The sequence below is a fragment of the Eptatretus burgeri genome, chromosome 8, assembly GCF_056783735.1.
Source record: "Eptatretus burgeri isolate ZD-2024b chromosome 8, Ebu_testis_v1, whole genome shotgun sequence".
NCBI classification, from domain to species: Eukaryota; Metazoa; Chordata; class Myxini; order Myxiniformes; family Myxinidae; genus Eptatretus; species Eptatretus burgeri.
Window position 1 is genome coordinate 68,952,039 of NC_140968.1, and position 10,957 is coordinate 68,962,995.

At 40.8% G+C, this 10,957-nt stretch overlaps 1 protein-coding gene across 4 annotated transcripts in view; it reads left to right on the forward strand.

Moving 5' to 3' along the window:
• Nucleotides 1-10,957, forward strand: part of LOC147021967 (high affinity cAMP-specific and IBMX-insensitive 3',5'-cyclic phosphodiesterase 8B-like) — a 207,075-nt gene that overhangs the window by 76,288 nt on the left and 119,830 nt on the right. The window contains exon 3 of one of the 4 annotated variants that reach the window (XM_085892463.1): nucleotides 6,465-6,646. The exons of the other annotated variants lie outside the window; for them this stretch is intronic. Coding sequence (XP_085748589.1) covers nucleotides 6,584-6,646 — 63 coding nt within the window. The 5' untranslated portion in view covers nucleotides 6,465-6,583. The remainder of the gene's footprint in view (nucleotides 1-6,464; nucleotides 6,647-10,957) is intronic. 4 annotated transcript variants of the gene reach the window in all.

The following is a 10,957-nucleotide window of genomic DNA, read 5'->3' on the forward strand; positions in this document are numbered from 1 at the left end:
AAATCCCCGCCCCAAACCTTTTCGGCCTGTCCCGAATATTTGAGCCCTCACCTGAGCACGTCCAAACTACCACCTCGATTGGCCTGCGGAGCTGCTTTATTTATAAGGACATATATTTAGAGGATATAACATTTTCAAGGGTTTCAGAGAGAAGCGGTTTTCGACAAGTATTCGGAGGGGGGACGACATGCTTTCTACGCAATAATCGAAGACAACAAACAACAACAGGCATTCTTCAGGCCATTTTTCCTGCGAGAGCGGGGGTTAGCCGACACGATAATCGAAGCTCATTCTTATTACAGTTCGTTTTCAATTACTCTTCTGCTAATGCATTAACTAATGGAAATAACTACTCGAGTGTATACGTTCTTAACCCCAATAAGTCATTTCCGCAACGATAGGGTAGAAAAAGTCCCTTCACCACCTCCTCATCCTCCCACTCCTCCCCTTCACCAAACCCCCATCAATGCTTCCTCTTGTAAGCCTTAATCTGATGATACCTTACCTCAAGGTATGAAAAGGTATTTTGCTATGATTTCCATAAGAATTGAATATTGTACATTGCAAGCCTTGATACCATGATCTTAAGTATGATGTTGGAATGTGTATTCACACTTTTTAATTATTTTACTGAGCTACGCATCACTTCGGCTGTACCTCGAGTAGCTTGAGTAAAATGCCTGACAAAGTAAACATTGCCCTATCAGATGGTGACCCCTGTTCATGTAGTCATCTTGTTCTGTCAAGTCGTTTCTGACTTTTGGTGACATTCATGATCAGATTTCTCCGATCCTGCACTGCTTCCTGAAGCCCTGGCAGACACAGCTTGGTTGCAGCCTTTACCCCATCTATCCAGCAAATACAAGGATTGCCTCTTCTTCCTTCAACCATACCCAGCATGGTTGACTTCTCCAGACTTTTTTTCATTTTCTGCATGCTTGATGTGTCCACTGTATGGCAGTTTATGGTGTATCATCAGTCCTTCTCATGTGCATAGTCGTCTAATTTGTTCAAACACCGATGTCTTTGTTGTTCTTGCAGTTCATGGAATTTTTAACATTCGTCTCAAACACCACATTTCAAAACTGTCAATCCTCTTCCTTCCTTCCTTTTTTTTTTTTAATTGTCCATGACTCACATCCATTCATTGCAACTGGAAATACCAGAGCATTCACCAGCCTCCTCTCGGTTTGTTTTGTCACATCTTTATCTTTCCAGATCTTTGTCGATCCTGACGTTGTTGTTCTCCCCAACTCACAGTCTATTAATTTTCCTCCACATCTTCCATTCACTTAAATCTTAGAACCCAGTAAGATGAACCTTTCCACTATTTCCACGTGATCGTCTTCCAATCTTAACATGTCGATCTTCTCAGTTGACAAGATTTCAGTGTTTTTTAAAGTTTAAATAAAGACCAGCTTTTTCACTTTCCTTCTTCACTGTCTGCAGCAACTTCATCAATTCCCCTTTACTCTGTGCCAACAGAGTAGTATTGTCAGCACACCTTTAGATGTTTATATTGTTATGGGCCGGGGGTCGGTGGTGAGGAACGGCCGCCAGTTGGAGCAGTGGAGCTGACTCCCACCGAACACCCGGAGTTTAGGTCGTGACCCTCGGACAATTCCGAAGGTCATGGGTCACTTAAGGACCGTGCTCGCCAATTCTCTGACGGCGTGGGGTCGGGTTAATAGCCAAATTTCAATATTCCTAAGTACCCACGTCATCAAATTACCGGGGAAGTCACACCCTCAACGGACTCTGTCGAACCGGACCGCTCTAGTGACCTCGGTCCAGTGTAACCGAGCGGAATTACCAAAGCCCGTCAGACCCAATGACAACTTGCGGCACCGATGGCCTCACTATTTCTCAAGCCCGCACCGTGCTGTGTCAATGAAAGAAAACACGGGCAACGAACTGGGACATTTAACAAGGGGTTTATTTATAAGGGAGGGAGACAGAGCAGACTTGATCACGAATAAAATGCAATGTACAATGAAAAGAAAACTTATACAATTCCACCTAACAGACTGGTGACACACACACACACACACACACACACACACACACACACACACACACACACACACACACACACACACACACACACGAAATGGACCCCGTCGGGTCTTTATTCGGTCCCTCAGCCCAGGAGGGAAAGGCGAGCTAGGGACCAGGGTCTTGTCGGTACCTGGCCGCCTCGTGTGGTTAGGCCCGCGACTGCACGTGTGGGACCCGTGGTCCGTAGGTGCTTGGATGTCGAGCAGGCGAGACTCCAGACTCGGCGACCCCCAAGACCAAGACCGCTTGAACCACGACCAAGACCGCTTGAACCACGATCGCAGACGAAAAGCAATCTCCACGATCACTCCTGTACTCTCACGCTCTTCCTAGAGCAAAAAAAATGGCCACGCTGACTCACACTCTGGTCCTGACAGCCACTCTACTCTTCCCTTTGGATGGGGCGAACATGTCATCTGGCTGGGGCGGAGTCTGCCCTGAGGAGATGAGCCTCCTGATTGGACGGGGTGTGTCGGGGCGTTTTGGAGGCCCGCCCCCCGAAGAGGCTCTGTAGAGGTTTTCGGCACTCTGGCCTCCCATTGGCCAGAGCGCCTCACCCTTCGCCCATTGGCTGGAGGAAACGCTCCATGCCCTTCCTCGGAGCGGAGCCTCTATCTGAGGCGACGGAGGCTCCGCCCATGCCTTCAGCCAAAAACATGTGGGCAATAGAGTCGATTGTGCGGAGAGGTGGAGGATTGACGTAAAAAAAAAACTAACTAGAAAGAAACTTCGCAGCACACATGTAATTCCCATTAGACATAGGGGACGGGACCCGAACTATAAACACATACTTATCGAAATAACTGAACTGTGGGAGCTGCTGTCTGTTTGTGTGTAAATGGCTTCCAAATCCGTAACAATACATCCTCCTCCAATCCTGCTCCAGGCTTTGTCATCCAAGTTTGATTTTCTCATGATGTCCTCATGAAACAGATTGAGCAAGTAAGAGGAGCAAATGCACCCTTGTCAAACCCCTTTTCCAATTCCAAACCATTCTGTCTCTCCATACTCTGTTCTTACTGCAGCTTCTTGTATGGTGTGCAGGCTTCTTAGCAGACATACTATATTAGGTGCTCCAACATCCCCATTTCTCTCAGCATCATCTACATCAATTAATGATGAACACAATCAAAGGCTTTGCAATAATATATGAAACAAAGATAAATCTTCCTTTGATATTCCCTTGCTCTTTCCACAATCCACCTCAAATTTGCGATTTGATCTCTAGTACCTCTTCCTCGTCTGAAAACTGCTTGCTCAATGGGGTCTTCTATTCTGTGTTGAATGATCTTTAGTAATATCTTGCTTGTATGTGACATCAAGGCAACGGTTCAGTGATTTGAACATTCTCTTGCATCGTCTTTATTTGGCAATGGTATGTAGACTGACTACTTCCACCTTCTGGGCCATACAATTCTGTTCCAGATCTGTATACAGATAGCTGTTCAAATTTTGATTGTCTCCTCCCCAACCAGCTGAAAGAGTTACATTGGAATTTTGTGAACACCTGGTGCTTTTCCATTTGCTAGCTCTTTTTGTGCTCTACGTACCTCACATTCGATCCCTATTGGTTCTTGCTCATATGTGCTTTCTTGGAAGGCTGCCATCATATTGCTATCTCGTTTATCTGAAGTTTCGGTATAGTCCATCTATCTTGCTTTCACTTGTTTCTTCTGTCAGATCTTTTCCTGTTCGACTCTTTAGGACCCAATCCTAAACCTATACTTTCCTTTGATCTCTCTGATCTTTTTAAAAAGATCTCTTATTTTTCCCACTCTTTTGTCACTTTCTATCTCTATACATGCTTCTGAAATATTTATTTGTCTTTCCTAGCTTGTTGTTGGAAGTTTGCATTTAGCCGCTTCATGTCCTCTTGACGCACCTTTGGTTTTCATCTCTCTTCTTCTGCCGGCAATATTTATTACTTCTTCTGACAGTCATTTAGCCTTCTTCTTTCTTCTTGCTTTTGGGATGTTGTTTTTGGCCTGTTTACATATTTTTCAGCCTGAAAAGTCGAGGGTCTATTGATCTATCGCATAGCATAACGTTTTAAATGAAGATGATGTTGGGGATAAACTAAAAAAATTTTAATGTCTTGTACTACCCATCCACGAAGGAGAAAAAAATAGGTTTTTGGACATAGACCATCATTTATTAAAAATAAAAATATCTCATGGATATAAAACATATATATATATATATATATATATATATATATATATATATATATATATATATATATATATATATATATATATATATATATATATACACGTTGTTTGAAGAGTAAAAGCAGCATGTCCAATGTAGAGTGACAGGGTCTCAATCTGAATTGATGATCTCAGATGAGGTCATTGGAGAAAAGGAATGATTTTCTGTCAACTGTGATGATGGATTCCATGATATTGCTAACAATTGGAAGTATGCTAATAGGTATGTAGTTAAGGGGTTGTGTTTTGCACCTTTTTATGTAATGCAGTGGTTTTGTTTGACTTCCAATCAGATGGAATATGACAAAGGGCAAATTATATGGTGAAAAGGGCAGAGAGAGGAAGTGCAAGAGCAGCAGAGCAGGTTTTTCAGACACGTCCACTGATGCCATCCTGCAAGTTGCAGAATCAGAGTGTAGTTACATCCTTTTACAAAAAATATACAACTTCAGGAAACTTCCCAGTAATTTGATACAAATTACTGGGACATTTTATGTTTTTTTCCATTCTTGGCTAAAATTCATGGGACACCGATGGGCTTTGCAAACCAATCGTAAGCAAGACATTGCTGCCTCCATCAAAATTACTGGGAAATTCACTAAAGTGTCAGTTGCTGCCTCATTTTTATTTACCCTTGACTTACCCAGCGACTTACCCTTGGCCCACGATGTTGTTGTTGGAAGTCTGCATTTGGCCGCTTCATGTCCTCTCTTGACACAGCTTTGGTTTTCATCTCTCTTCTTCTGATGTTCGGACCACCATTTCACTTTGACCTTCAACATGTAGAGATAGTGTATAAATCAAGAAAATGTGTCTCTCAATCTGCAATCTATCTTCTATATATTACGAAAACTCTCATCTTGGATGTATATATATATATATATATATATATATATATATATATATATATATATATATATATATATATATATATATATATATATATATATATATATATATATGTACAGTATGCATGTTCCCAAAATACAGGCAAAACGGTACACGATAGCACAAAAATTTTCGGGCCACCTTACTCACCATTCGCCTGTGGTGTGCAGTATCAAGTTTCATTCAATTCGGGCAATGGAAAAAATTATTAAAAAATAAATTCCCGATTCAGTCAAGTACTCTTCTGGAGTATTTGATCAATGTAAACAACCTCAGCGGTATAGTTCGCTAGAACTATCTTTTTTTTTTTTACTTGAAATGATTTTTTTCATCAACTGTTGTCACAACGGGAACCCAACAGGTTCATAGGTCGTCTAGTATATCCATAAAACTCAACATCATGAAAATTGGAGGAAAATTATTCAAGTTATGATCAAAAAGGTGTTTTCTGTTAATTAGGTCACAATCTGAAAAAAGTAGGTCAATGACACTAATCAAATATCAGGTGCACAACTTCAGTGCAGGTCCACTATGACGATGCAAGAACATATTGGAAGACCAAGCAGTCTTTGAGATTAATCAGCATCTGCATTGGCAAAATTGAGTGATGACAAAAAAGCATTTTTTGTTTTTTGTTTTTTTCAGAACAACATTTGATCTTGACATTTAACCTGCAGCGGTATGATGTAAATTAAGTGTAAATGTGCCTTGCTCTTGGCGATTATATGGAAGGCAATTTCGTTCTGATCAGACAAACCTTAGTCAAGTAATGGTGAAATATGTTAGTCTATAATTCGGCTATGACCTTAAAAATTAGGTCAAGGTCAAAAAAAATTATCAGCCCCGCATATTTTCTATTCACATTATTGTTGCAAAATTTCAATATGAAAGTCCCATCTGGCTCCAAGATACAGCTAAGAAATTGATACAACTCGGAAATAGGGAGTGCAGGAAGAAAAAAAAATCTAACTGCTGGTTTAGTACTCCTAGGGTTCTAAAACCCTGGTACGACTAAAAATTGGGGGCACTAATTGTGGAAATAGATCCAACAACATCTACAAGCCTTCCCCTGTCCTATAGTGGAAGGCTTAATAAAAGCTTTATCTCTGTCTCTCTGTCTTTGTTTCCTGTCTTCTCACTCATATCTGCAACACATTGCCACCAAACTTTGTAGGCCTCATTAGCAATGTCTTACAATTTTATTATGGCATCTAAATTTACTTGCAACTCCATTTATTTTGTATGTCCAAGTCATAAGTAGGCATTTTCTCAAAGTATTCGCCCTGCTGGATGACGCGCGGTATTCAGCTGGGTCGTGCTTTTGGCGCTATTCTTTCACGAGATTGCTGGCTGCTGTTGCTGTTGCTGCTTTTACAACTGCTGCTGCTGCTGATGCCTGATACTGCTTCTGCTGATGCTGCTGTTCTATGGCCCTCCTGTCCTATAAAATGCCATCCAGTCACTACGTCTTCGATAGGTATAACAGCCTGGTGGGTGTCATTCCTGTGCAGTTTCAACACTGGATTGTTATTGTCATTGTTCTATGACCCTCCAGTCCTATAAAATTCCATCAGCTCTCGTTGATGGGTATATCTGCTTTAAAAAAAAAAATTTTTAATAATAATGAGATTTGTACTTTTCCTTATAATTGAAGGAGTGACTGTCTACTTGTACTCATTATTTAGCTTTGGATATGAACTCCTTGTAAAATAAGTATTTGATCACCCACCAACCAGTAAGAAACACAGAAAGTGTTTTTTTCACATCCTACTCCATCGATCAGACACAACAACATAATTGCAAGAGTGTCAGGGTAATATTGTTTAGCTAAAGTGAAATTACCCCAAAATTAAAACCTAAACCCAACTATTAGATGTGAATTATGACACCACTGCATCTATAATCTATATAAATAATTGCTCATGTTACGAGTCACGATACAGTAATGGCCCAATTTAGGGTACCATGACAACTCAAAAATCAATTTACCTTTTTTTTTTGATTCATTCATCATTTCCTCTGACTTTTTTGGTATCCCCCAAAAAAACAAAATTATTCCTTAATATTAAATAAGGCAATTCTCTGTATGTTTGCATGGATCTTCTTCTTCTTTCGGCTGGTCCCGTTCGGGGTCGCCACAGCGGATCATCTGTATGATCCGCATAGTGATTTGGCACATGTTTTACGCCGGATGCCCTTCCTGACGCAACCCTGGTCGCCTCTTACGACCCAGGGATATGGTACACCTATTTTAACCAGGGTATACACCGGCCCAGAACACTAGTACTCATTTCGCCGACCTCGGAAGGATGACAGGCTGAGTAAACCCCCTGGTGTATTAATTCAGTGGCTCAACGGGGATTGAACTCAGGACCTTTTGGATCCCAAGCCGCTGCCCTAACCACTGCGCCAACACCAGGCTCGTATGTTTGCATGGATATACATCTGAAAATCATAAGAAAAACAAGGCTGGGCCAACCTCCACCAAATTTTACATACGTGTTGGTAGTACCCATGGTAAGGTCATGGGTGACCCCCCTCCCTTCCCCTTGCAAGAAGGAGGGCAGTCTAACCTGGTAAGTGATAAAAAAATTTTTATTGGAAAGGGTATATGTAATCGAACCAATCACTGGTGCGTATTGTGTAGTTTTTCACGGATTATTCCTCCGCAGAAATCAGTTGCACGTTTGGTCAAAGTTGTAAGTATAACCAAGCAAGCTGCAAATCATTGGAAGTCATCTATCCTTGAGCTCCCCGACGTGAGATTCCAATGACTTGGAGGGTCTTAAATTGAAAGCCATGCAATTTAAGACCCTCCATGCCATTGGAATTTCAGGTCAGGGAGCCGAGTTTGAGGGGTTGCTTCGTGATCTTGTAGTTGTTTTATTTTTATCAGCTCTATTCTGGTTTTCCTCCTCCTGCACTCTGACCTCTCTGCCCGCAGCTGCTGCCACTCCAGGTCGCACACATTCAACAATCATGGACAGCACAAATTTGTACAAAAATACCTCTTGTGAAAATAAACAACAGTCGGTCAGTCTGTGTGCCTCATGCCGTGATTGACAAGTTAATCACAACTGTTGATTGTACTGAGGAAAAAAAAAACAAAACACCATAATCTTTTTTACACAATACTTCAAATTCACTTACAAATGCAACATAGGCATTCTTTGACATAATTAAATGGCACATCACATGCATTTTCAATGTTGAAATTGTTCAACAAACAATAAGGAATATGAGTCTACATTTTCGCTTTAAAATTTCCGTGTGATCACTCATGCAGGAGCTTGTACATGTGTCACATGCAGGATAAACACATTTGTAGACATCAGTGTACTGTCACATGAATTGGAACATTTGTAGAAAATGGACAAACATGTGGAATATGGGATTTGAATCTGGTAAACCTGCATCATGTGCCAGGAGAGCAGATGTAATATTTTTAGGCCAACATTTAGCAGTTCTGTTAAAATATTAATGTTTAATTTTGCCAACAGTTGTTTTGTTCATCGAGTCGATAATTATTAAAATTAATGTTTAGAAAGCGACTAATGTGTTTTCTTGATATCTCATTAAATATAATTAATATACTTTGGAAAGGTTAATTATTTCATTCGATCCTGTCAACCCTCAAAAACAAAACAAATTTTTGAAAGATTCTGTTCTGTTAATATAGTAGGATAATGAAGAAGACATGCCTTGCAGAGGCGAGCATAAATTCCATTTCCAAAATCCTAAATTCTGGTATTCCTAGCCTCTTGCCCAGACTGCTCCAAGGAGATAGGTCCAAGCAAGCCTCACCCTGCTGAATGTTGGATAATTGATTTATGCAATCTCATTTGCATGGGCCTATTGACTGCTTTCGAACATTAGGCCTTGTATCTTTGTTCGACTTGCGGGGACAAAGCGATCTTCCATTATATCTGGGTTAATTTCTATCATTGTGGATCGTGAATCCAGGGAAAGTATGCATTGACAAAAGCATGTCCTGAATGTTTGTTTTACCAGGGTGCCTGCCTGATACAGTGGTCCAACTCTACATGTAAACATACAACACTTAAATATGCACTGCAACACTTGCAACTGCACATCATTCAGAGATGATAAAACCCAGCAGACACTTCTCCAATCATACCACCATAAAACAGAAATACCAGCTACCAAAGGGAGCAATCGTGCCTCCACAAAATCATGTGACGTGCCATTGTTTTCGGTCATGTGAGCCTCCGTGAGCTGGTGCGAAGCTGCACCAGCTGAGTTTTGTTTATAGATATTTTCATTAACAGACAGATTTCTGTTTCTTTTTCTCCCGGGAATATTGGCTTCAAGTTGCATCAGTATACAAGCTTTCAGCCTTAGAGCTCACCTATACAGCATGAAACATTTATGCGAGTCAGTCAATGATTAGCAGGAGTGTGTGTGTGTGTGTGTGTGTGTGTGTGTGTGTGTGTGTGTGTGTGTGTGTGTGTGTGTGTGTGTGTGTGTGTGTGTGTGTGTGTGTGTGTGTGTGTGTGTGTGTGTGTGTGTGTGTGTGTGTGTATATATATATATATATATATATATATATATATATATATATATATATATATATATATATATATATATATATATACATATATATATATATATATATATATATATATATATATATATATATATATATGTGTGTGTGTGTGTGTATATATATATATATATATATATACATATATATATATATATATATATATACATATACATACATATATATATATATACATATATATATATGTGTGTGTGTGTGTGTGTGTGTGTTTATATATAGAAAAAAAAATATATATATATATATATATATATATATATATATATATATATATATATATATATATATATATATATGTCTTCTTTCGGCAAGCTCCCGTTACGGGTCGCCACAGCGGACCAACCGTCTCCATTTCACTCTATCCTCCACATCTTCCATTGACACTCCAACCACCCGCATATCCGCCATCACCCTATCCATGAACCTCTTCTTTGGCCTTCCTCTTCTCCTCCTGCCTGGCGGCTCCATCTTCAACATCCTTCTCCCGATATACACATCTTCCCTCCTGTGCACATGTCCAAACCATCTCAATCTCGCCTCTCTCACTTTGTCTCCAAACCGTCCTACCTGCGCTGTCTCTCTAATATACTCATTTCTTATCCTATCCATCCTCGTCACTCCCAATGAGAATCGCAGAATCTTTAACTCTGCCACCTCCAGCTCCGCATCCTGTCTTTTTGTTAGTGCCACCGCCTCCAAACCATACAACATAGCTGGTCTCACTACCGTCTTATTTACTTTCCCCTTCACTCTTGCAGCTACCGTTCTGTCACAAATCACTCCTGCAACTCTTCTCCACCCACTCCATCTGCCTGCACTCTCTTTTTCACTTATCTCCCACACTCTCCGTTACTTTGGACAGTTGATCCCAAGTATTTAAACCCATCCACCTTCCCCACCTCAGCTCCTTGCAACCGCACCATACCACCACACTCCCTCTCATTTACGCACATGTACTCCGTCTTACTCCGACTGACTCTCATTCCCCTTCTCTCCAGTGCGTACCTCCACCTCTCGAGGCTCGCCTCAGCCTGCTCCCTACTCTCCCTTCAGATCATGATGTCATCCGCGAACATCGTAGTCCATGGAGACTCCAGTCTGATCTCGTCCGTCAACCTGTCCATCACCATTGCAAACAGGAAAGGGCTCAGAGTCGATCCTTGGTTCAATCCCACTTTTACCTTAAACTGGTCCGTCATTCCTACCGCACACCTCACTG